This window comes from Alligator mississippiensis, chromosome 10, assembly GCF_030867095.1.
Source record: "Alligator mississippiensis isolate rAllMis1 chromosome 10, rAllMis1, whole genome shotgun sequence".
Classification (NCBI taxonomy): domain Eukaryota; kingdom Metazoa; phylum Chordata; order Crocodylia; family Alligatoridae; genus Alligator; species Alligator mississippiensis.
In genome coordinates this window covers 72,620,445-72,647,667 of record NC_081833.1, presented here as the reverse complement: position 1 = coordinate 72,647,667, position 27,223 = coordinate 72,620,445, and the positions used below count along the sequence as shown (strand labels likewise).

Below are 27,223 nucleotides of genomic sequence, written 5' to 3'. Positions count from 1 at the left end.
TCCTTTCCTGCAAGGATTTTCCGGCCTTGCCTACTGAAATGAATGCAGTTACACCAAGTTCTGTGCTCTAGGCCAAGGACAGCGACCTTATTTGAAAGACAACAAATTGAAGCGAGATGAAAGTGCCATATTTTACCTGGTCATCCAGCGGCAGCTCACAGAAAGCTGGGATATATTTGGCCCATTCCACGAGGACTAAAAGTTGCTGTTTCATAGACTCACACACATCATTGATTGTGGCCACCTTCTTCATAGCGATATCAGCACTGTGTACTGGGCTCAGCGCTGAGTACTGAAAGAAAAACTAACGTGTATATGCGGTCCGCACTCGGTTTTCTTTGTCTGGCAAATGGGCCTACCTAAGTGTACATAATAATGTGTATTTCCTATATACACATAATGGGCTTATTTGCATGATATTGTATTAAAAATATGCATCCTTCAAAATTACTTTGCAGAATCTGGTCGGCTCAGAAGCAGCTCTGAAATGTTGGCAGTGTCCACCAGGTGGAGCTGCGTCACAAGAGAGCGGCTGGGACTTCAGCAGACCGTTTTACAACCGATTTGTCAGATGGGAATGAACAGGTTCTCATTTTTCGTTGCCTTCTTGGGAATAATCAAAAGGACAGGATGTGAGCACTGCACCCTACATACCAAGATGCAGGTCATCCCTTCCCCCAAGCAATAGCTTCTCATAAAATACTCTCCTGTACATCAGCGGGTACCTCTACCCCCCTGCTTGTCTTTAAAGACCAGATGGGAATAAATGGGTCTGACTTGGTGATCTGAAAGCCAGGACCCTTTTGCACACATTAAAAACAGCATCATCCCTGATGGGACAGATTTTCACATTCCCTTTAAAAATGCTTTCCCTCTATGTATCTGGGAAGAAAAAGATCGCTGGTATTGGAAATTAAAAGGGGTTTCTGTGTAGTTTCTTAAATCCAACTGCATTTTAGATTGGGCCATGGGGTAGAGAAGAAGAAGGGAGAGGGCGTGTGAAGTGGATAGCCAGTCCATTAACGGTCTAAGTCAAGAAGTGAAGGCTGCTTCCAGAGCTGCTGGAACAACAGCTGTGGATCCATCTATCACAACCCATCTCACCTTGGTGGCCCTGTTAAAAGCTAGATGGTGCCTCCAAAATGCCATCTTTCTGGATGGCATTTTGGAGGCACAATCAATTGCTAGGTTAAACAGGCTTGCTTTGCATATGGGGAAAAAGGTTACAGGTAGGCCGTCTGTAGCGGGTGCAATATTATCGATCAGACTGTAATGCAGGCCTACTTGTCTAACCTCTGCAGAAGCTGCAATGGGATCTTTAACATCCTGAAGATATCAGGACTTCTGTTTTTCATCTCACAAGCCTGTTAGCACTTCCCTGAGCAGACGTGTGCTCATGATCACCGCTGAACGGAGGGGAAGACAGCTTCCTGCAGCAACCAGTCGTTTGATGCACGTGCCAGATAACGACAGAGTAGGCCCAACCCTGGGTAGTCCGGCTGAAAGCCACGCCAGCCTATCATAATGACAACCCAAGTATTTCATACCTGTTGTGCCATAGTCTCCGCCTGAGTCAGGACAGTGATTGACAGCGACCCATTATCCTCATAGCTACTCCTGCGAATGCTAATCCTGTCCCGTTCATTCTGTACAGCTTGAAAGAGGAAGAATAACCAGTTAGATTAGTCAGATCCTGGCATTTCCCACCATAAGCGATAGCTGCTATTTACTCTCATAAAAAGCCTGGCAATTTGCTAATCATTTTATGCAGCAACAAAACATATCATATTATTAACGGTCACAGTTTGATATTAGTAACAATTTCCTGAAAATACAGACAAGGAGAAATAGTACTGGCAATGCTAGATTTGTTAATGCCCTACTGGTAGGAAAGCATTCTCATCATAGCCCTGGCAGCTTTGAAGCCTAATTCTACCATTAAATTCACACAGGAAGATGCTGGGCCATGTTCACCTAACACTGGAAAATTCACTATATCTGCTTAGAGGCTCCACTTCAGAAGAACCCAGAACAACTGTACTTTGTTTCTTGACATCGAGGTATCCTACTATAATTTCCCAGGTATGACAGTAGGACTCAGGAGGAGAAAGAATGGTCCTTATAGCCTCTCCATCAAAGAAACCTGGAACAGGGATGGTGCATAATCTGTAGGCCCTCAGTGCACCCCATCAGGCCTACCTCTAACACTGATTGTCCAAGTCAATGAGCTGTCAACCCAAAAGATAATGCTGGTGGAGAACGGAGGGAGTAAACAAAAGATCTATGTATTGCTGCAAAATCACTGCAAAGCGCTCCATGAACGATAGTCGTATAACCTGCCTTTGGCCACATAAACTTGCCTAGTAAACAAGGGAAATCAGGTCCCGCATCATGAATTGCCAGGCACTCCATGACTTGTTAAGACAACAGCAGCTGACACACTAGCTTGTCTATTAGGATTTGCTTGCTAATCACACCTTGCATATAGCTGTGGAAGAGGGTGCTGACATTTCCCAGTTTGCATGGAAGAGGGTGGGATCTTCCATGCAAACTGATGCAAAAGAAAATGATAGATAGGATAAGAAAATAACCGATAAGAAAAACTGATAAAAACATCACAGGAGGTTTTGATGGGGCTTTTGGGGGTCCTCACAGTCTACAGCTATTTGGTGCCTAGTAATCCTGTCTTCAGTGACAGCCGCCAGACAACAGGAAGGAATAGTACTGAGATCACTACACCATCAACTGGCTCTTGCTTGACCAACACTTATGTGGTTGCAAGATTTAATAAGCTAAGAGGCAAGAGAGGAGAGTTTTGAGTGCAGATACGAGGCTGAGCCCTCCCCATCCATGTCCGGATCTGGAACGTGCCAGAAATTATTTGCTTTTTTTTCCTTTGAGTTCATATTTTTTGATCCTTTATGGAACCAGCAAGGAGAGACTCCACGTTGCTTCTTGTTCAATTGGTTCTAGCTCCTACTTGCTACTGGACTCTGCTTAGCATCATGGGAGGCAATATGTTTGTAGGCAGCTTTGCAAACGAAAACACTATGATTATATGAGAATTAAGTATTGCGTGACAGCACGGCGAGTGAACAAAAGTCTTTTTCTTTGCAACAATCTACTTCAGTGGGGAAAAAAAATGCTATTCTCTCTGGACCACAGAAAGCAGGTAAAATAATACTTGAGCAAGACGCAGCTTTACAAGAGAGCAGTTGAAATTAGAGTGATGTCTAGTTTCTGCACCAAAGTCTCTCCCCCAGATCCCTGTTCTCACACGGAGACCCCCAGCGCTACACTGAATGATCAATGATTAGACTGAAGGAAGGCTCTTGAGCACAGACTCCACATTTCCCTGACAGCTCATCCATTTTTCGCAATGTACAGTTCAGCAAGTCAAGCCCTGTCTTCTTGAAGCCCAGGAAGCAGTAAGATTTAGCATGTGATGATAATACAGTGCATCAATACCTCCTCCTACATATGTGCTTTAAATCAAGCCTGCTTTGGCATATGTTTATAGGGATGACTGAGACAGGCAGACCAGACTTCATTGTGGAAAGCAAGACTTCTTTCTCTTGTGCAGCTCTTAGACTGATACTTTGGAGTCTGCAGCAGCATACAGTAAATCAGTGGTTTTCAACTGGTGGTCCTGGGGGGCCCACACACTTTGTCTAAGGGGTCCACAAAAGACGACTAGGATCAATCAAATGCATGTGTATCCACACTTCCATTTGAAATGTTTTAGGGAAAAAAAAGGTTGAAACCCACTGCCATAAAGTCTTTGGAAAAGGACCTTTTTTGCCATGTCTATATACAGTGCTTAGCATGATAGGACACTTCATCTCAGAGCTACACTAATATAGACAACTGGCATCCATGCATGATCCCTAAGCTTGCATTGAGCTGGATGTTTGAGAAATACCAGTCTTATTTTGCTTCATTGGATAACACCTGAATAAAAAGAACAGCATGTGAAAAAATCTTCCTCAGTCTAGGTGAGACTTGTATTCCCTTTTTGTTTGCAATGTCAAAAACGACTGCTTCTGAGCCGCTCATGGCAAAATACCAGACCTTTCAGGAGCAGCTGATAGTAAGATGAATCTACTGTCAGGCTGGGGGAAGGAGACACAAAGGACCTCAGGGCTTGTCATGCTGAGTTCTCTAGTGACTTTTAGGGGCTTTGTTATCTATCACGGCCCAGTTAAGCATGCAGGCTCCTTATACAAGGCATGGGAGTTGTTCTGCTCCACAAAAATCCCTCATTCTGAGCTGGGAGCCATCCCAAAACTAGAAGGAAATGCTGATGTGGAGAGATGAAGCTTACACTCCCACCCTAGGAGTTGGGTGCTAAATGCTGAAGCTAGCCCCTTCTCGGAAAAGATGGCCAGAGGAGTTGGTGCCCCACCATGATCCATCCATTCACCAGTTATTGTGTTGGACCGGGGTGTAGGAAAGACAGCTTCGAATCACTCCTGTGAAGCTTTTTTTCAGTTATTTACTCATTTCTACCTCTCTCACCCCAAAATAAGAGATGTTCCAGCATGCCAATCATTCTGGAAAAAACCTGGGTTGAGTTTTGGGTGGAGCAAAGCATTTCATTAATTTTCTTTAGAAACGAGAAACCCACAAAGTTCTAAAACAATTGCAATACTTTGTTTCGACGATGTGAAGCATTTGGAAATGTCCTTTTTGTTTCCAGCTGAGAAACAGCAACGCTGAATTATTGCTTGAATGTGGCTAACTCACTTATTGCCCAAGACAGTTTTCTAATGACAAACGCAGTCTCCCAACTCTCGAGAGAAACTCCCGCTGAACAGAGCATGCCTCTGCTGCGGAGAAGACTTCAGATTCCAGATTTGCTGGTAGGATTCATTTCAGTGGCGATAGTGCCTTTTTATATTTAAAATATATATATTTTCCTTTAACGTGGCTTTATCTCTCTCCAGAATCCTTCCACAGCTGTTCTGGGTGACAGATAAAGACCCTGGAAGCCTCTTAACAGCAACCTGTAGAGTCTGTATGCTTTCTCTTGAAAACAGAAGTTACAAACAACTTGGCCAAGTCATAGCTTGAGTCCATGCAACATTTCTAATGGCGATATGGAGGCTGGGTATTAACCTAGACTCTAGCTGGAACCACGTGCCTGTCCTTTGCAGATGAATATATTGAGTGCCAACAAGGTGAAAGGGCATGCAACAGTCAACCAGTGACAAGGTAAATACCGTGTGTTATCTCCTCTCATCAGAAATGCAATATTTGGTTTCAGGGGAGCTGGGTTTAGCACAGCTCTTATTCATCAGGTTCTGTGGTGAGTCCCATGGTGCTATGTTCAGATGGTGTCGCTGCATGGGCTGTATAAATCTTCCCTACTTCTGTACCCAGGAAACATTGTGGGATTCTTGCATAAATGATTCACAGGAATAATATGCAATTGCTAGTTACTGGATGTACGTGTGCCTTCCAAGATCTGGGCCTGTCAGAGACACAGGAAGCATCTTATCTTTTAATAATGGGCTGAAGTCTGCTGCTCTGTGAGCTTGGAGCCATCTCTGTAGGATCCTGAGCTGCTCTTATCTACTGGAAAATTTGAGAAGGGTAGTTCTTCAGATTATGGTTTTCATATGAGCTGTATTCGGGAAGACCAGGCAGTACCAAGATCCAATCAGGACATGATTTCACTACATGCTGGACAAGTATAGAAAGAATACAGTCCCTGTTTTCCTCTTCTAGGAAGCCTATACAGCAGCTTTCCACATTGTGAATCCAGTTCAGGTCTGATCCTTCAACCACACCTCTTAAAGGAAAGAGGATTTGCAGTACTGGGTGCTAAATTTAGGCCCTGGGAGGAACCAGGGGTAGTTTGGGCTTGGGTGATGGGAATGAACAGCCCTAATTTTATTCTTGTGGTGCACACAGGAAACTGGGGTAGCATTCAGAGTACACCACCCCCTAATAGGAATAAAAGGAAAAATAATGGTGGAGAAATGTCACCGTCCAATGTCAAACAGAAAGTACATCATAAAGTCAAAAGTCTTCTCTCTTCTCAAAGGCCCTTGCCTATTGCTGCTAGCCCGTTCAACACAGCAGAGCTGTTTGTGTGAGCAGTCTCAAGTGATTAAAACCTTCTTATGTGAAGTAAGGTTTCAGGATTGGGCGCCATAACCTAACCTTACTGCTTCTTTTATATTAGGCCTTCTGAGATTACACAGACCTATTAATATTCCCATGACGATCAGATCATTTAAAAAGAATTCAGTTGCTCCACGGATCTCACACAAGTTTTTTTTTAATGGTTTTTATGGTACCTGATTTAATGCTCCGCTCACATACCGATAAAGCCAATCTTCAAGTATAAGTGGATGGTACAGAATGACTTTCTCAAGGTGATTTTGATGTTATCACTGAAAGTACCTAAGAAGCCATGGAATAACATATCTAATGGAGTTAATGTTTTACCTGATTTGAAATCAATCTGTTACTAGGGGAGGGGTAATTATACTGCAATATTTATTACGCCTGTAAAAATAGTCATTCCTCTTGTGGCATCTACAAGGGTGTTGGCAGTTGTGTGATCTCAAAGAACTGCGCTTGGAAAAGTGGATGAGGCAAGCCATACAAATCGTGTTGCGTGGAGGTTTGCATTTATTGAGGAACCCCATAGAGGCAGGCAAACTTGGAATAAGGGCTAAATCCAATTATTACCCTATCCCACACAGAACATACCTTTTCCAAATTTCCAGGACTGGCGGGGTTGGGGTATTAACAACCTACACATGCCGAGATTTCCCGGTAGCTCTCAGCCATCTCTGTACGTGATAATTCTTTGTGTGATCGATGCTGTGATATGCAGATGTCAGTTTAAAAGAGCAAATTGACACGAGTGGAGAGAGAGGGATCCTGTTCCTGGATCTGCCACTGGTTTCCGGAGGGGCTTTAGTTGTTTGGCAAAACCCCATTTTTTTGGATAAAAAGTCTGTCACTTTACTGCTGGTTAAATGATGGAGGGCAGAGTAATCTGTGGCAGGCCTTTTTCAACCAGAGCAGACCAACCTAGGCTGCCTCCAGCTGCTGAGTATGAAGCAAGGCCTTGGCAATATGTGGTATTCGTGTGAAAACGCTCATGACCATGAGCATTCTCACTGCCATAACCCCTGTTATAACCATAATGATATAACCCAATGCCATAACCCCCATTGAATACAGCAGAGACTCCCTATACCTGAAGAAGGGTGCTTGCACCCAAAAGCTTGCTAAAAACTTGTTTCAAACTACTCATCTGTGTTGGTCTATGGACATAGAGTAGATGTGATATCTTGGAGTAGATGTGATATCTTTTATTAGACCAACTAATAAGGGTTATTATTGGGTTTTTGGTTGTAGACTCCCTCATTAATCTCTTTCCATTGGTTATTAGCCCAACACAAAATGTAAGTGAAGCACCAGGGTGGAGCAGACAACTCTTGCTCCAGAACTAGTGAATGGAGGGTGGTCGGTGGTGGTTGCATTTTGCTAGGCACCCCTTAAACCATAGACAAAGCTATCATCTCCTTGAGATTTCCTCAGGCTTCTGTACTCCCCCAAAAGAGCTTTGCAGCCCATCAGAAGACACTGAGGGATGCTAAACATTTCCCTTCCAGATAGGGTAGCACAATAATGGCAATCTCTTTTGGAGGCACTGCAGAAAAAGAAGACAATCACTACTGAGTGATGAAAGGAAAAACAGAACCATAGAGAAATGGGCCTGGAAGGGACCTCCGGAGGTCCCATCAAGCCTAGCCCCCTGCTCAAGGTAGGATCATCGTCATCTCAGCCATCCCATATGCTGGAAGTGTAAGACCAGCCCTTTCCACCAATATGAGTGTCTCAATCTTGTTTGGGATTCACAGGGACAGTAGTGAGAGAGAAACGGGGAGCTGGCTGTTGTTCTGAACAACATGCCGTGACTCTGGGCAAACAGACAGAGATGCAGATGAGCAAGGTGGAAAGTTTAATCGTTGATGCTGGCCTGGTGTCTTTTACGCATCAAATGTGCAAGACATGCCGGCCAATTGGATTCCTGGAAGACTGTGAAGTGCCGTCCATGTCGGGACACGTGAGCAAATAGTGCTGTTTGTTACTGTTCACTCAGCAGATGACAAACAGACCTTATTTCCCAAAATTTTGTTTTGTCCTTGTGGCATTGCCACACCGGGTAGGACTGGGAACGGAGCACATGACAATGCATCAGCAGAAAACCCTAGGAATGAAAGAGTAAACATGCCTGCCAACTCAACCAGTAACTTTCCACAGGCGCATAACCAAAAGCTCCCTTCGCATTGAACCACCACCTAGCCAATGGTTAGCTGTTCTAGGAAAGGTCCTGTTTGGTGTTGCTGTTTTCTAAATGATCTTGATGAACCAACTGAGCAGTGAAGTGAGGGGTGTGCATGTGCATGTGTGGAGAGAGATGGTAGACAGAGACGTGTTGCACAATAATGCATCTGGCTTGAGACTGCAGCAACATCTGATAAGCACAGAGCTTCCCCAGTGCTTTAATCCACAGTCCCAATTTGCCCTTTCAGTTACATTCACTGAGAAGAAGATCTGATTTTTTTTTAAAAGGACCTCAATCCAACTTCTAATGTCTCATGTGCAATTTTGCCCCCTGTGACTAAACACCAAACACTCACACATGTAAGGCTTACACATATAACAGCCTGATTTATGAGGACATGCAGGTAGGGGAGACAGATTAATGTTCTCCTCTCTGCTTGCATAAGCATAAAAATGACTTGCAGAAGTTAAATTACATCCACAGAATCTGACCCTATGGTTTCAAACTCAGGCAGAGAGGAGATGTGACCATTGTAGAGATGAACCAAGCTATAAATTATGTGAAACACTAATCAAAAAAGCCCTGGAAACCTGCCTGGCAAAAAAAAAAATTATAAAGTGGTTTAAAATAACTTATAATCCTGACACTAAAATGTTGGAAATGAACTATAATATTATAATCCTTTCTACTTCGGCAGATGCTTGTCTTCAGAGAAACCCAAGAGAAACATTACAAACATTAATATATTATCTTAAAGGGGTCAAGAGGCAAAATATGAACCCTGTTGTACTGACTGGCAAACTAAGTCACAGTGGCGCATCTACACATTCATTAATGTGCTATAATTGTGGTGCATTAAGTTTAGGACCTGTAATTACAGGTACTACCTTAATGCACCATAATCGGCGCTACTGCACATTAGCACCTGTTTTCCCCGCTGCACTAATGCACAGTAGAAGTAGTCTACTGCACTCACAGCATCTCATGTAGATGCGCTCAGTAAGTTTAAGGCTGGGCTCTTCAAACAGGTATAAGGAGTCAAGAGTCCCAGCTTTTTCTGAAAGCCAGTGGGACTTAGCCTGGGGTTTTCAAAAGAGAGTCAGGGGCTCAACTAATTTCCTGCATGTCACACCAAGCTTTAAGAAGCTAAAAACAGTATCCAGGCTTTTTCCTCACCCCTGCTCTAAGCATTAGCCACATTTCTGCCTTCAGTGCTGGGTAACGGCTGGACAAGGAGAACAAGTCTACAGTTATATTCTGCAAGGATCTATAAAAAGATATACAATTAGGAATTGAAATATGAAAAACACGGAGGCATGGACTCAGCTGATCACATCACCCACCATCACATCCCAGTCCCCCCAGTGCCCTCACAAGCTGGGAACGCTTTCCATGTGTCAGCAACCTGAGAGCAGAAATGGACCCCAAATCAATTATAAGTGATAGCATTGAGTCTGGCTCAGCATGCGTCTACACCGGAGCCCCAGAAGCCCCTCTTTACCTGTAAATGACCCTGTGCTGAGCCCTATGCTGTCGGATTAGACTACCGGTACCCGAGACAGCTAGTTTAAAGTTAGCTTGGACGTGAATTGCACCAGAATCCGTGGTTTCTACATACACCTTTCCCAAAACGGGATCTACCAGATCCAAAGCACCAAGTGGCAATTGCGCGGGTAAAATGACACAGCAGCTATATGCCAGAAGGAACTCTCCGAGAAAAAAAATATGAAGAAAGGAGACAGGCAGACAAGATTTTTTGTCTAAATCTGATCTCTTTTAGACCCACTGAATAGTTGGGAAAATTCTTCTTTGCAAGCTTTCGGGTACAAACGCCCTTCGTCAGGCTGAGGATGGAGACGTACACACATCGACAGGAGCCCACTTCCCACAGAACAACCACTCCCTCTTCGACCTCACTGGCCTCGCACTCAATGGGGAATCTACCAAATACCTTTAAAAGACGAACTTAGGAACAACAATTCATAAGCTGGCTGGACACTGAGAACCAAGGACTAAACACTGGTCTTGGGTTTATGGCACCTCGTATTTTCCCCAAATCCTGAATTCTTTTGACACAGGCAAGGTGCGAATGACCCTCCTCCCCTTTGATAGACCTCCATCTCCCAGGAACCAGCTTCTTTTCTTCTGCTAATTATGTGTCTCCCACTCCCCTCTGCCGTTTTCCACTACGCTGTGACCAGAGACCTGACCAAAAAAAATGTCTTGCACTCAAAAACTTGTCTAACTTAGGCCAACTACATAGTTGGTCCAATAAAAGATATCCCCCTAAGAAATCTTTGCCTCTCTCTAAATTACACAGCATTCACTTCTCCAGGACATGTCTGGCGCCACACACCATGACCTGAGTCTCTGGGGAGCCTAAGTTTGAAGCCATAAGTTTCTTGCTAGTCAAGCACCCTAAGTATACAGACATATTCCAGTTTGGATAATAACATCCCTAAATCCCACTAGCTTTTTCTTACGGAAAAATCACATTGCAGCTGACAGAGAGAGCTTGGAAAATACGCCCCAGCTCAACATCCCAACTCATGTTTTTGCTTAGCTAAGAAGTGAACACGTCAGGAACAGAATGTTTCCCAAAATTGCACCTCACCACATTGCAGCCGTGGGTCGCACACCAGGGTGCGGTGGCAGTGATCACAGGCTGCGGTGATAGAGATACTGTCACATGCCATCATACCCGAAATGTGGTTTGAAGCACAAGCCTGAAGAATGAATGGCTTCCGATCTCTGCCGTGCAATGTGGGCAGACACTGTTATTGCCACACCCTGAACAATCTGATTGCTATTATAAATAGGCCGGCGACGAACAGAGCGAAGACGCCGGCGCCAACATTACTTCGTGTTTATGCTAAGACAATTAGAACCAACTGTCCGTGTCGTGATGATACGGTCTCTGGTCATAGATGCATGAGGCCAAGGAATAACGCCCAAATATTTTCATTGTAGCTATTAGCATTAGAAAAGTTTGTCTTCTGGTAAGTTGTTTCATGTCAGGCCTGGACAGATGTACAATGACACCATGCTAAAGGATAGATCTCACAACTCAGGGGACGTGCCTCAGCTTATGCTTTATCACTGTTTCATCTGTCCACTTATTATTAGCTAGAAGTGGCCAGAAGAAACAATTTCCTTCAGGGCCAAATTACTGTGGTTTAGTCTCATTTGCTAGAAATTAAGAGTGAAGCCAAGGACAGTTGCACAAGATTTGCCTATGCTACGATAATCCTCCCCCCTCTTAACCCAGCCTAACCATTTCATCTGCCCATGCCTGCAGTTGAATATATAATTCAGAGCTAAAAACTGGATTTTAATGCTCGTGCAGGCAACTGTTCAAGAAGATGCTGCGCATATAGTTAGGCACATGGGTTTTTTGCATGCGAAGCTGTTGAAAGAAGCAATTTCAGTTAAGACACTGCACAGAGTGTTTAAAATATTTCGTAGAAGAAGCATTAGTTGTTTGCAACATCAGCCACGGGCTTTGCACTCATAAATGGAGCTTCAAAGGCTTTGCCTAGGTGGAACTTGCAATGAGTCATCTGCCCATCTAGCTGCAATCGATATTGAAGGAGCGAGCCAATGTTTTACAACCTTTACTGGTAAACCTATAAAAAAATGAGGTTTCAGATCAAGTCAAATTGCTGCTCAAATAGAGCTCCATATTTCGAGGTTGCTCAAACATACCTGATTTAGTAACTGCCTCTTCCCGGATAGGCTAACATTTTTTTTTCCCTTAATTTTTGTATTTACTTTTCTCAAAAGAAACCAGTTGATATTTTTGCTGCTTCCTATCACAAATGTATTCCTGTGCCAAATTGGTATAAACTCATTATGTCCATGGAGTCATTATTACCCCACTGGTTTTTAGCTCTGTAGATTATTCACTCCAGATTTCTGGGGGATGCTGGCTTGTGCCATTAGCTCCCAGCTGAACACATTAATTCGGGGGTGCTCAACCCCCGACCCATGAGCCAACACCAGCCCATGGAGGTGTCATCCAGCCCACCGGGCTCCCCAGGGGTCTGAAACCTTGGCTGCAGGGGATTGTGGCATCATTAACTGCTGCTTCCTTGCTGCTAAATGTCTAGACCCATGGGGAGCCCCACAGGCTGGATAACTTGGCCCTGCATGTAGGATTGGCCATACAGGACCCAATCCAGCTGTGCAGGGCTTGGGATCCAGCCCATGGCTCATCCAGGCCATGGGGGCCAAAGGTTGAGTACCACTGCACTACGGACAAATAGAAAATCCAGTCAAAGTGAGAGTGAAAGCAACCAAAATTTTGTCCTCTTGACCCCTGGCCCTGGTTGAACTGTAACCAGCTCAGGCCTGATGGGTTTCTAACAGGGCAAAGATGATTTTACACCAGGGGCAGGCAGTTATTTCGGGCAGAGGGCCACTTACTGAGCTTTGGCAAGCCATTGAGAGCCGCATGACAGGCAGCCAGGGGCAGATAAATATTAATTCTCTAAACTTTTTAGGGGCCCCGTGGGCTGGATCGAATGACCTGGCGGGCAGCATGCAACCCGTGGGCTGCATTTGACCTACCCCTATTTTACACCATCTTCCTGGTTCCCTGATCCCCTAGGATTAGTGTATAGCATTAGCTAAAGCAGTGACAAAGCTGCTGTTAACTATATCTAGCTTGCTGGGAGGGTCTGGCAGAAAATTGCCATCCTTACTGCTGAGTTGCTCAGAAAACCAGCTCCTTTGCCCTGCCATCTAAAGGGGCAGGAGTGTAGGAGCTGATCTAATCCTCCAGCGTTTTCTAAGTTTTAAAAAATATTTGGATCTGTTCGTTTCAACAATCTGGGACTGTTTTACCATCCCCCTGATCAGCTATTACATTAAAAAGCTCTTTAATCTTCCAAGGGCGCAACATATAAGTGGGACAATGGTTTGTACTTGCTTGTTTGCTTTATAAACCACAAAAGCATCTTTTTTCTTCAAACAGACATTATGCAACGAGATACCATCGAAGGCAAGGAATGAAGTCTGCGGTACTTTTGCGTCCTGTTTCTATTGCTGTAACTCTTCGGAGCCGCAAGCTTGGCCAAGAATCCGACTGTACAAGGTACTGTACAAACCGAGCATCCTGTCCAAGTCCATTAACTCCCTATATCCCATCAAACTGGTAATAATTCATCAGACCCACAGATAAGGCAATCATGGAAGAAAATCATCCTCAGCTGCAAGGGATTGCTGTGGTATTTCTGGCACCTGATAAATTCTTCCTCAACGGCAAAGAGCAAAGCACAGTTTTCATGGCGTTACTGAGAGCGGTGGTGTTGCCAGCAACCGCCTAACTGAAACTATTTCATCTCGGATAGCAACTTGGAACAAGGGACTTACTTCCCTGGCAAGAGGTGTTTAGGTATTCCAGCATACCTTCCCATAGGAACCAACAGGAAATGTGTCAAAGAGCATCAGCTAACATTTGAGAGATGGAAATGGAGTTAAATGGACCTCTCCAAATAGATGCAAAGGCCACGTCCAGACGAGCGTGGCCGTGTGATATGTAGTGCTGCCACCTATCACACATTCAGGCATTTCCCATACTGCTACCTTGCAGCATGGGGGGTTTCTTTTGACCCAGGGTCAAAAAAATCCGTGCAAAAAAACAAGCAAGACAACACACATTGGGACAGCATGCACCACCCAAAACTGGAGCCTGGCTGGCTGGAGACACACTCCAGCTACCAGCCAGGCTCCGAACTGCAGAAGCGATGAGGCTGCAGCTTCCCTGGCTCCCAGGATCCCAGGTAAGGCTGCTGAGGCCAGCAACTGTGCTAGCCCCAGCCTCCCCTACCCCATCCGGGTAACCTGCCGCATGCCAGAGTGAGCATGGCGCAGGCATTCCCCAGGGACATCAAGGTGCACCGCTGCTAATTGTTCCCAGGGAACCGAATGTCCCCAGATGCGCCCTCAGTGATATTGCCCAATAAAATTTGGAACTGATTTGGTCCTTGAAATAAAATTTGGAACTTGACTATTGGACTTTGTTTTAATATAGACTGAGCAGAGCTCAATCATTCACGTCTGTGTGTGCGGCTCTGCCACCAGGCAACTAGCCTCCCTCCCAGACTGCTCAGCCTTGGGCTTCAGATGCTCTTCACGCTTTTGGCTAAGATCAAGCGAGACAGAGAACATCCAAACCCCTTCAGACTTGGGGCTTACACAGAGGATGCCAGCCGTGGACTTGGGGAGCAAGCCATGGGGGAAGCGTGATCGCAGTCCCCCATTGCCACAAAATTGTGCAGTCGAGTTTCCCGCAGCGGGATTGTGGAACCGGCTGAGAGGTTGTTCTTTCCAAGCTACGTGCAAAGGATGCATCCTCTTTTACCACCTACCTTCTTTCTTCATCCCTGCCCTGAAACACTTCTTCAGTCTGCAGTACCTGCACTGATTCCTCTTATCTTTATCGATCACACACTGCCGGCTGAACCTGAAAGGAGACAGGACCGACTTTGAGATTATAAAGGCTCTCGGGATCCCTCCAGCACCTGACAAGCCCAAGCCAGACCAGAAGCTCATTGCACTGTTCACGGGGACCCCGTTTAGAGAAACAGGAGAGGAAACAGACTGACCGGTGGGGTGACCCTGCCTAAGTGTTGGAGAATCCAGGTCTCCTCCTTTACAAGCTAATGTGTGCGGTGGTGGCCTTAGGGTTGTTGGAGCCCTGGGCAGGAGTGTCATTTGGGGCGCTTTAATTTCGATGAGCTATAAGAAAGTCAGAGAGTTTCAAGTTCAGTTTCACATTGCCCTATCCAGGAAACTGCAATGAAAGTGTCTTAATACAATATTGACAATACAAATATTCAATGTAATTCATTTTTATTTTTATATAGTGTGGGACCCTGCGCGGTCGCCTGGTTTGCCCTCCTCCAAGGCCGCTACTGATGCATCCTCCGCAAGTCACTGTCTTTCAGAAGTGAACAGGGGCCTGAATACATGTACTGGCTTGTCATCATCTACCTGGGAGTATAGAAGAGGACAGACAGGGAACAGCAATCAGTCTGTTTCCTCTCCTTTATATCTGATGTTAAATCCTAGTGATAGCACCCCTGCTTCTGTTGGGAACTCCCTTTTACTTTGCGTAGAGGCGGGTGAAATTCTTTGGATGGATATTTTCTCCCATTCATGTCTAAGAGAGTTAGAGCCAGGTTCTTGCTGGCATTTAGGTCCCTACATGGATTTTAAAGGGGAAAAGAAGGGAAGGTGAATCTGCCTCAGCTTTTATGGTCTAATGATACTCTCTGACTGTGCTGCATAGACATTTTCTCTGCGGTCATTTCAGCGAGCAGAACAGACCCCACTTAACAAATGAAGAAGTCTGCAAGGAATGCAACTCCATTATAAACAGTGCGGCCCAGACCTTAAACTCGCTGCGGCATGGTTCACCAAATTAGGATTCACAGAGCACCAATGGAGCTCTTGGCATAGGTTTGGATTTGAATGAGAAGGTCTTCCCTGACCTGCTAAGCATCGCCGTGATTCATGGATTCCCGGGGGATCACGCAATGAAACGGAGGCTTCACGCGAACTCCCGGAGGACGAGAGCAACTCGTTCTGAGACGTGAGAATAGATTTTCCCTTTGGTCGCTGGAATTAAACCAAGAAAGGGGTTGGGCTGGCGAGGGCAGGCCAGTGATCAAATAAAACAGAGCTATTGGTGCCTCCTATTCAGCTTCATCTAAAACAAACAGGGAGACACGTCTTTTATTAGTTTGGGACCTTCTTGAACAAGGAATATCCCTTGCAGCACAAGGAAAACTCCCAGGTTCCAGTTAGATATGAATTAATCCTCTAGTGTGGGTTGTTTTTTGGGGTTTTTTTGTTTTTTTTTTAAGTAAACATCATCTTTCTTAGGTCAACCGAGATAGCTGCTGTATAATTTATGGCTTCCTTCTGGTAAATAAGCCTCATGAATATATCCCTGCATGTCAAGGTGGAGACCATCGGAGCCGGTTCTTTTTTGGTTCACAGGCTGACTGTAAAGCAGTTGATAGCAGCAAGAGGTATGATTTGTGCATCTTAAAAACCAACATGACCAGAAAGGCAGAAAGAGACAGCTGCTGGGGGGAGAGAAGCAGGTTTGGAGATACCTGCAGATTGCATTTCCATTAATGGTTAGACAAAGCAAGAGAGCCCGTGTTCGAAAATCAGTCCCGGGGACTTTGGCTCCCTGCCATCGCGGCATTCCCTTGCGAGGACTCGATGAGTTCTTAGGGTCACTCCACACCCAGTAAAAGTACTTAGCACTTGACATATGGAAACGAGTCCTCAATGCTAGAACTTTCCTCTGTTTTAATTGTGAGGGCACGGAGACATGCAACCAGGAAAGGGATTGCTCAAAGACTCAGGTGAAATTAGAACTCAGAAGTCCCCAGTTTCCAAGTCTTATGCTCAAGAAAGTAGATTACATCACCACCATCATCATTATCGGTCCAGGCTGAGACTGAGGTCCCATTGTGTGAGGCCCTGTACGCCGAATAATAGACAATCCCTGCCCCAACCTGCTCCCAGTGCTGAAACCCAGCAGAGCACTTTACCTGCACGAGTAGACGTGGTTCTTGCGGACGCTTCTTCTGAAGAACCCTTTGCAGCCATCGCAGCTAGAGGCTCCATAATGCTTCCCAGTGGCGCGGTCCCCACAGATGGAGCAAATGGAGCTGATGCTGCCGGCAAGCAGGCTGGCATTGGATGATTCTGCAGCTATCGGTTCTGCAGATGGAGCAGAAACTCAATTAGGTCTTTCCCCCAAGGAGCCAGAACAACATGATGGCATGGGCTCTATCTATCTGGTCTCCCCCTGCACATCTGCCCTTCCTCCAAACCTGCTTGTGCTATCTCTGTGAAACAGGGTTTTTGGTTGTAGCCGTGTTGGTCTAAGGACATGGGCAGGCAAGGTTCTTGGTCTAATAAAAGATATCACATCTATTCAAACTGACTATTTGGAAAGAACTTGCTAAGAACTTTTTAAGAACAGTTTTCCAACTATTCAGCTGCTCCAATAAAAGATGTCACATCTACTCTAACAACCTTGCCTGCCTATCTCTGCATGACAGAGAATGGAAAGCTTGGCCATTTGAAGGCTGTCACACTAAGCACAACCCTCCTTGGATTTGTTTTCTATTCAATGCTTCCATTCCCTATTCCAACAGACAAGGTTCCTTGGGTGAATCTGATATCTTTTATTAGACCAACCCAATAATAATAAAAGATATCAGATTCACCCAAGGAACCTTGTCTGCCTATATCCTTAGACCAACACGGCTACAACCTACACTCCTATTCCAACAGATACACTCCTGTCAACTCAAATAACCTCAGGATGCTAATAAAGAAGCATCCCAGGACCATTTTGTTGAAAATTGCTTCTAAATTTCTTCCTACAAGGGAGCTCACACCTGTATGCGAGGGTGTAGTTACACATTGTAATGTGGGTGTGCTGAGTGTTAGGTGGTATTAAAGTTAGAACGTGCTGTGAGTGTTACTGGACCCGTCCCCCACTCTTTGTATTCTCTGTACTGCCCTGGATAGATGGAGAGCAAGGGAAAGCCAAGAAGCTGGGCAACTGGGGGAAACCGGGGAGGTGGAGGGGGCTGGTCAGCATCCCAGGGCTGGCAGTTGCCCAGCTTGCCCTGCGGCTCTTCACCTCTTCCCAGCTCTCTCTAGTTCTCCTAGGGCTGCCTGCCTCTCCAGGTCTCATCCAGAGTTTGGGAGGATAAATTGTCCTCGGGGGGGGGGAGGCTGGAAGCAGTGCATCCTAGGATACTGGAGGAGCACAAGTTGCTCATATTGGCCCTGTGGAGCAAATCAATTTAACCTCATGATAAGCACCAATCAAAAAGATTTCTCACTTGAAGAGGTGTAAGTATGATCTATTCCATGCAGATGTAGCTCATCTTTTCCTGCCTTAACATGCAGATGCTCCTGTCTTAAGCACATTTAACATGTGGAAAGAATAATGTCTAAGAAACATCCTAAGACACATAATTGTGATGGTTGACATAGGTATCTAACCACTGCCACTGTCCCTGAACCAACTCAGAGTGACTTTAGTCGTCGGTAGATCAAACTAACTTTATTTAACATTTATATTGCATTGGTACCCAGTGGGCAAAAAGGGCACGGTCCCGTTCTCCATGGTACTGTACAAACATAATAAGCTTATCACTGCTGCACTGACAAATCTTATAAACTAAATGAAAACCTCTAAGAGATGGATGGGGGGGAGGGAAGGCCATACTGAGGAATAAGAACGACAAGGTAGCAAAATGGCATGTGAGTAATTTGTAGACAATATGGGCAGGAATTACTATTCTCCACCTCCCAAAGTGGAGGTGGTCCCCAGATCTCATTAAGGTTACTGAATGTTGTGTGCTCAGCCCTGGGAAAAATGCTCGATGTCTTAGCAGACAAGACTCTTATGTGGCAGATCATTGAAGCTCACATTGATCTTGCTAGCCTTCCACTGGTGACAGCACAATGGAACTGAATGAAACGGAAACGGTATCTCCAGAGTGCTATATTTTGTCAGGATCAGCTCGATCTTTGAATATCTTCTGGCTTCATCCAAGTCTTTTCTGAACAAGCACGTGGTCAGACTGGCCATAATAAACAATTCCTCAGGGTTCGTTTGATTCCAATTTTTTTTTCAATTGCACAATAAACATAAAGATAAAAGGGGGCCAGTTCTTCTCAGTTACACCCATGTAATCCCATTCAATCCAGTACAGCTGGGCCCAGATGACCAGCACAGAATTCAAAGATCCATTATTCCAAAGAAACCCAGTTTGTCCTCAGGCCATCTACCCAACACAAGACCAGACTATGAAAGCCTAGTTTCAGCTTAATAAAACCATTCTGGTGAGTGAAGTCAATGAGGGTTACACTTGTCACTAATGTGAGTAAAGTGTTCATAACCTGACCCTCACTTGGTAGGACTTTTGCTTGAGTAAGGCCCACAAGCTTTTGGCTCCAGCCATTTCAGGAACAATTCTGTTACCTTGGGCATGTCTACACGTTCATTAATGCACCTTAGATACTGCACATTTACTTTAGTGCTTCCTTAATAAAGCACTAACTAAATGCATAGTACCTAAAGTTACTGCGCAGTAGCACTAGCACCCCGTTTTTTAGTAACATTTAATGAGCATTAGCCTAATAACATTACGCAGCAGGCTATTCGCACAGTTTTTGCCGTGACAGGCTACTGAGTGCAGTGTTATTAGGCCAATGCACAGTAAGCGTCTCACGTAGACATGTCCCTTTTCTGACCTAACACATGTGCTCACGCCAGGCAAAGTGAATCCATTTTCAGTGGTGCTATCAGCACCACATTGTGGACAATCGAGTTGAATAAAACCTTTTCTGACCAGAGAAAGAGGCTTCAAGAAAATCAAAATTGGTTAGAAGAAAAGTTTGGCATCGGTAGAATTTTCCAGTCCAAAAAATCAAAATGAAACGCGTTGGTTTGTTTTGTACCAACATTGACCCCACGACCTGCCTGAATTTTTGCAATGCCTTGAGAAAACTGTAGCTCTGGGGCCCTCATGTCCCCATTCTCCTCCACGAACCCTGTTTCTGGTCAGACTTTGTCTCCCATGATGCCCTGACATCATTCCTTGTGGGTGAATAACCTCAGTGCACCTTATGAATCATATGATATTATTGCTTTCAAGTTAAGGGGCTAATTTTGTCCTCACAATTACAACTAGAAAACCATGTAAACACCTCTGAGGTCAGTGAAGTTGTAAGGCTATAAATTAGAGTAGACTTGATGAGTGCCGAGCACAGCAAAGTCCAGTCCAGAGTGCACAATGACGTTTCCTTTTCACGAGTTGATAGTAGTTTGACGTAGACACATTGGCTGAGCAGTTGTATACTGCCAAGTCCATCACTATTTTATACTCCTATCCCAAATTAATGGCAGACTCCAACAGAGGAAGAGTGAGACAAAGGAGCACGTGAACCATAAAAATCCAGATGCAAAGTTTGGATCTGGAATTGAATTTCAAGCCTTGCACAACACTTTGTGATGTTTTGGCTTGGGGTTTTGTTTTGGAAGGGCCTCTATTGAGAGAGAAAGGGAAACACAGGCTCTGGAAGGACGCCTACTTCTTCCAACACAGGAGCACAATGATGTGTAATGGATAGAGTTGCCCAGCTCCATAATGCCAAAGGATTATCTTTCAATAAAATGTGTCAGAAAGTTTTCCGGTGACATATCTATGGGATTTCTGGTAGAAGGAAACACCTGATGGAACTTTTTTAAAGAAAAATCAATAATTAGACGCACTCTCTAAAGGTCATCTCAGTCCTAGACGGCTTCTGAGCAGAATGGTCATTGCAGTGCAAGCATCTGTCTCTCCGCGCTGGGTGTATCACTAAGAGATAATCATTGCCAAAATTGTCTGCCAGAAATCTCTGATGTCTGACTCCATAACTTGCATGAGTTTCAGCAGAGCTGCTTCATCAGTGTGCAATCTGGGCATTTACAGCTAGCCTCTAGGCTATAAAATTATATACACAATCCTGTCAAACCCTGGGGAAGTTCAATTCTAGATCAGCGTGGTCCTTAGTATATACTAGAGACTTGATATAAGATGATGTCCTAACGTGTGCAAGGAAGACATGAATGAAATGAGAAGAAATGAGATTAAGGGTGGTCTTGTAGTTAAGACTTTTGATACCTGGGGCCAGTTTGCAGCTTGACTATTGACTTGCAAAGAATGTCGCCACTCTCTCCTTTAAACCATAGGTATTTATCATTCTGGACAGTGCCTACAAGATGGGGCTCTGGCCTTGCATGAGGTCCTGGATTTACTGTAAGACATTCAGTAGGAAGAAACAGGCTCCCTTTTCAAACCCCAGATCTGAATTGGGAATGCAGAATCCAATTCATATTTAATTTTGATGAGTCAAATCCACTTCTGGCAATGAGACGGATACTCTGAGGCAGGGGCTTAACTTGCAGCCCACACACCAGATGCAGCCCCCAGTGCTGTGCCATCTGGGGCTCCCCATAGGTCCTAAAATTTATGCTGGGAGCATTAATTGCTGCTCCCCTGCTGCCAAATTTCCAGACCCACGGAGAGCCCTCTGAGCCAGAGAGTGTGGCCCTTCAGCCATGCAAGATGGCACAGGGTCTGATCCCAGTGTGTGGGGATGGACAAAGGTGGTGCAAGGCCCCAGGGCCTGATCCTGGCATGCAGAGCCTCATCCCAGAGTGCGGGGCTGGGCAGCAATGGGGCAGGGCCCAATCCCAGCACACAGGGTGGGGTGGGAGCAGCGCAGAGCCCCAGGGTGTGATCCCAGCACATGGGGCCCAATCTGGGAGTGCAAGAGCTGGACATAGACAGCACAGGGGCCAATCCAGCCCAGGGACCAGCCCCGCACTACTCATGTGGCCCATGAAGCCAAAAGATTGGGCATAACTGCTCTAAGGGGATGATAAAATGTTTCATCTGCACCCTACTCGTGACAGAGATTTCTGCAGATGCAGCAACTTGCATTTTCAATTCTTGCCTTTGAATTTATGCTTCCAAAACTAAATGCCAAAAGTCAGTCCTGGGTGCATGCATTCTGGTTGCCAATTCTGCAGCCCCCACAACTCGACCGCACCACACTGCATCCCTGGATTTCTACCCAGGTACCTGCTTTGTGGTTTGCACTTAGGAATCTCAGCTTGAGACAACACAAGAACTATAAACATCTACAACTGCCAAACTGTGGGTGGAGTGGGCCCCATTTTGAAAGTCTGGTCCTATGCAATTCAATCGCATGATACATCAGCTGTCTGCGTTCCAAAACCCGAGTCTTTTGCTCCAAAACAAAGAACAAGTTAGATAACTGTTCTCAAACTCCACAGTCTCCAGCCAGAAAGGGTGAAGTGTCCTGCAAGCAAATTTATAACTTGTGGCATATTCAGACATTCACACTCTTAACTGGCAAAACATCTCTTATTGCTTTGGCCTTAATTAGGACTAAGCCAGGGTCAACTTGCATCTGGCCCAAGAGTGACATTTGAAAAAGGGTCGTGATGAACTCTTCAGAGTCACGTTGGTGGTTGAACAGAAGAGTGAAGAAAGGAATAACACTATTAAAGAGAATATTGTTTACACTCTCGCTGGCCAAGGGATAACTCTGATGCAATTGGTGATGACACCAGTATTAAACATGATGTAAGAATGAAGATGTAATTCTATCCATGGTAAAATAAATACGATTGTCCCAAGAGGGAACAGTTTTGCCACCAGAACACTCCTTTTGTGAAGAAGATTAACATAGCCATTATTCCTTATTTCCCATTATTTCCATCTAAATGCGACAACGTTTTAAATGCCCACTTCCACTGTCAAAATGGATTTCTTGCTTTGCGTTTTGGACTATTCTCTGAGTTACCTAAACCGCATTTGCCCATTATTCATGCACAGACTACTAAAAGATTAAAAACGATTGCCTAAGCAATATTAGTGTTTTAATCATAATAGCAAAGAAAGAAAGGTTAATCTTCAAATTGGTCAAATGTTTGATGAAAACCAGTCGGAGAAAAATGGTGTTTCACACGACGATACATAGAACATTTTGATTACGTTGATCCCATTTTTTTAACCCACATTTTATTTTATTTTGCTGGGGGGAAAAGCTTTCACTATTTTTTTACCTCTCTGCCCCCCCATATTTTTTGTAAGGAAGAAAAGGAAAAGGAAGTATGGGATTTTGTCCCACAAAAGTTAATAATTGTCTTGAAAATGTTCCAAATTAAAAAAAAAACAAACACTTTTCATAAAACCCATATGAAATTTCTAACTAAAAAAAAATTTTCAGTTTTATTTGTGTTTTCCCATGGTACATACTATGCACTGATGTGTTAACAAGCTCCAGTTAACTTGCTGCTTGACTGCAATACATCTTTCATAAATGAATTAACATTAGCGATTTCGGGGAGAAACCTAGGTCTCATATTCTTTGCAAATTTTACATTGCTAGAGGATTTGGCACACAGTTAAACCCAGCAAAACTGATAGCTGCACTGATCTTCTCTGAACAAAGCCTATTATCAACAGCTGCCATAGTTATAGTGATAAAACAATAATGATTTTAAACCTTAAGGAAACAATTAGACTAACGGCCTCTATCAAAGGCTCACTGATGAGATTAACGTTCAAGCTAGCCTGGTATTCCCTCTCTCGCAGAGTGACTAATAAGTATGTGTCCTCCACTTGAATATTGTGCATTTCTATACTCCAGGAAGGTACTAGGTTTCTGTCTTCAGCTCATGATCATTTGATGAGATTGGAGAGCCCTTAGCTTTATTTTTAGATAAAGGTAACTACAGTATTATTTTTAAATATGCTTGAATAATACTTGAAAAAAAAAACGATTGGTTTAAAAATATCTTGTGCTAATAAATGCCATAGGTTAACTATAAATGATCCATTTTAAATTTGCGGTCATTCAATTACAGGAAATAATATACAAATTAGTGGAGTTACTCCTAAATTATATGGCTCGCCCTCTTCTCTCTAAAGTCAATGGAGGTCTACCAGGGCAAGGATGATGAGCATCTTTTAAGCTCAGAATCATATGTTTGAAATCCAAGAGCTAGGCCTTAATGGAGTTGGATACGTAGTGAGGTCCTGATAGTGCCCCCACTCGAATGTAGGACAACATTTACCTGTTTTTAAATGGGGAAACGTAGAGAATAGGTTCAAACTAAATCTCTCCACAGTGTATTTAGGATCCTATGTCTTTAGAAATGCCTTCTAAAGTTGGGAAATAAAGAAGTTTGTTTCTCTTGTTTTTCTCTTTATTTCTCTAATTCCCAACTTCGTAAAAATATTGCTAAAACCGTGGCCTCATCTGGGAGAGCTGAGTGGCTTGAATTCTGATGGCTCGTGATACATTTCCATCCGTGGCATTTTCACATCTCTTTTTAAGAGCTCGTTTTACAAATTGTAGAAGAGACTTACCCAAGACAAACAAGCTAATGTCAAAACAACTGGTTCCTGAGAGAGCCAGTTACTGATTAACATTAAGACAAATAGCCCAATGCTAACCTAGATAAACTCTACAAACTTAAAAAAAAAAAACCCCAAAAAACTGAACCTGTCATTTCTACTGTGTGAGGGCATGCAAAAATTGGAACATTTCTGTTGAAATTATTGGATTTGGGGGAAATCTGTAGCCTGGTTTACAAAAAACCAAAAAGGTCTACCTCGTTATTCAAATAGATGTGACAAACCATATGACGCGTTTGGATTACAACCAAATTAAAACCCAGACGTTTGAAAATCCTCTTCCAAGGGCTAGTCATACAACTTCTTTCGAGGCCAGGCTACATTTCTGAATTTCCGTTGGTCTGATGCTCTGAAAGCCTCCCTGCGGTGCACAAGCTTTGCATAATGGCAGAAGATGGCAGCAAAAGATATTTTGAAGCACTGATAGTCCAGGGCTCTAATGAGCAAGTGTAAGAGAGGCAGTGAGAAATCAATCTTAAGCAGAAAAAAACACGCTTTTGACAGCTCAGAATAAATATTGCTTAGACTATCCAAGCAGGCAGTTTCCAACGTTTTCATTTTAATCCAATTTATTTGTGATGTTAGCCCTATGCTACACCATTTACAACAGCTGCCTTGCCTTGCATTTGAGGCAATGACTGATTCGTGTGTTGGAAAGACGGGCTACTACTAAAATGCCTGAAAACAAAATCCTGAGTGCCGCACTCCCAAATGTCACACTAAATTGCTTTCCTGGAACAGGGCACAGACTTTTCGGTGAAAAAGCACACAGAACAATCCTCTTCTTTGTGTCTTGCAAAGACGTTCAGTCAAGCTCAATAGGTGAAAAATAAGCAGCAATGCTCCTAGTCGAGCCCAAAGTTTAGTATTTGCTACATCATGTAAATATGTTTGAATATGTTCCGTCCAACACATGATTTATTGTGTGAAGAACGATGTAGGCAATAGCGTTTTAAGAATTAAACGACTCAAAATTGCTTTTTCCCCTCAAAAGTCACAACACATTTGTGTCTAATTCATATAGAGAGAAAACAGCAGCTTTTTATGAAGTAGTTGAATTGCTTTTAAGAAAGCAAACAGAAGAAATATTACCGAGCCCCACAAATAGCTCAAAAGAGGCGGCGTGTTCTCCAGGGCAGGAACGGCCCAGCCTTCGTATCGTGGCTTGCACAGTCGAGCACCGAATCATTTAGAAAGGTACCACGCATTTCAGCCATTACGTGGAGCTTGCGCCTAACCGTAATGACAGGCACAACAAAGGCTGACAGTTCATCTGCTTCAATATTACACCGTCCACCCTTTGCCCCTTGTGTCCTAGCTATCTTTTCTAGGAGTCCAACTTTTTTTCCCAAGGGTAACAGCGGTTATTTAGGAGGAAGTGAACAGAGATCTCACCCGTGTTATTGGGAAGCACTCTCAGGTTTTCAAACTCCAGCATGGTGTAAGAGGAGTCCAGGGACTCGACATAGTCGGGCATATCCATGTCCATTAGGGACTGACAAAGCTTCATTATTACCTGTCAACGGCAATAGAGCAGGCCGAAACAGCCTTGCTGTCAATCACGGCCAAGGTTTCATCTGCAGAGAGAGAGACAACCCCAAGCCCTTGAAATGACAAATCATTACCTAGCACCCCAGCAATCCCCGCCCCGCTTTAAGAGAAGGCTGGAGAGAAGGAGCGGCTTTACCTTTCTCTCTCTCCCCCACACATCTGATCACGATGATATGTTGCAGATAAGGCCTGGGTTAACACAACTTGGACTGCATCTTTGGTTCAATACAGCGAGGTTTATGACGATCCTTGTGTAAACATTTTGAAAAGCACAGCAGCGAGGCATTCATGCACCGAACAGTTCCTCCAGCCCTGGGTCTTTGCATGCAATGCTCCTGTCACCTTCATGTTACATGTGTCTGCTGTGTGCCGTCTGCCCTTGTAAAAACATCAAGGGCTATCATCTGAGCCACTGAATGTGAATCAGTCGCCCAGAAAGTATCATGGATGAAAAGTACCTACACCTAATGCCAAGCCCAGTTATCTCATTCATAGATTCATTCATAGATGTTAGGGTCGGAAGGGACCTCAATAGATCATCAAGTCCGGCCCCCTGCATAAGCAGGAAAGAGTGCTGGGTCTAGATGACCCCAGCTAGATACTCATCTAACCTCCTCTTGAAGACCCCCAGGGTAGGGGAGAGCACCACCTCCCTTGGGAGCCTGTTCCAGACCTTGGCCACTCTAACTGTGAAGAAGTTCTTCCTGATGTCCAATCTAAATCTGCTCTCTGCTAGCTTGTGGCCATTATTTCTTGTAACCCCCGGGGGCGCCTTGGTGAATAAAACCTCACCAATTCCCTTCTGTGCCCCCGTGATGAACTTATAGGCAGCCACAAGGTCGCCTCTCAACCTTCTCTTGCGGAGGCTGAAAAGGTCCAGTTTCTCTAGTCTCTCCTCGTAGGGCTTGGTCTGCAGGCCCTTGACCATACGAGTTGCCCTTCTCTGGACCCTCTCCAGGTTATCCGCATCCTTCTTGAAGTGTGGCACCCAGAATTGCACGCAGTACTCCAACTGCGGTCTGACCAGTGCCCGATAGAGGGGAAGTATCACCTCCTTGGACCTATTCGTCATGCATCTGCTGATGCACGATAAAGTGCCATTGGCTTTTCTGATGGCTTTGTCACACTGCCGGCTCATGTTCATCTTGGAGTCCACTAGGACTCCAAGATCCCTTTCCACCTCTGTGCCACCCAGCAGGTCATTCCCTAGGCTGTAGGTGTGCTGGACATTTTTCCTCCCTAGGTGCAGCACTTTGCATTTCTCCTTGTTGAACTGCATCCTGTTGTTTTCTGCCCACTTGTCCAACCT

The 27,223-nt window shown here is 44.5% G+C and overlaps 1 protein-coding gene and 1 long non-coding RNA gene across 2 annotated transcripts in view; one reads left to right on the top strand and one right to left on the bottom strand.

Annotated features, from left to right (window-relative positions):
• The window catches only part of LOC102558279 (hepatocyte nuclear factor 4-beta), a 39,509-nt gene extending 13,525 nt beyond the window's left edge, over positions 1-25,984 (bottom strand). The window contains exons 1-5 of the mRNA XM_014609275.3: positions 25,759-25,984; positions 16,888-17,059; positions 14,686-14,780; positions 1,548-1,654; positions 137-292 (exon numbers count right to left, since the gene is read on the bottom strand). Coding sequence (XP_014464761.1) covers positions 137-292; positions 1,548-1,654; positions 14,686-14,780; positions 16,888-17,059; positions 25,759-25,873 — 645 coding nt within the window. The 5' untranslated portion in view covers positions 25,874-25,984. The remainder of the gene's footprint in view (positions 1-136; positions 293-1,547; positions 1,655-14,685; positions 14,781-16,887; positions 17,060-25,758) is intronic.
• LOC109283366 (uncharacterized) lies at positions 195-14,692 on the top strand. The gene is made up of 3 exons (XR_002090518.2): positions 195-4,862; positions 4,947-5,214; positions 13,290-14,692. It is a non-coding gene; the product is annotated as an uncharacterized LOC109283366 (long non-coding RNA).
• Positions 25,985-27,223: the final 1,239 nt, after the last annotated feature.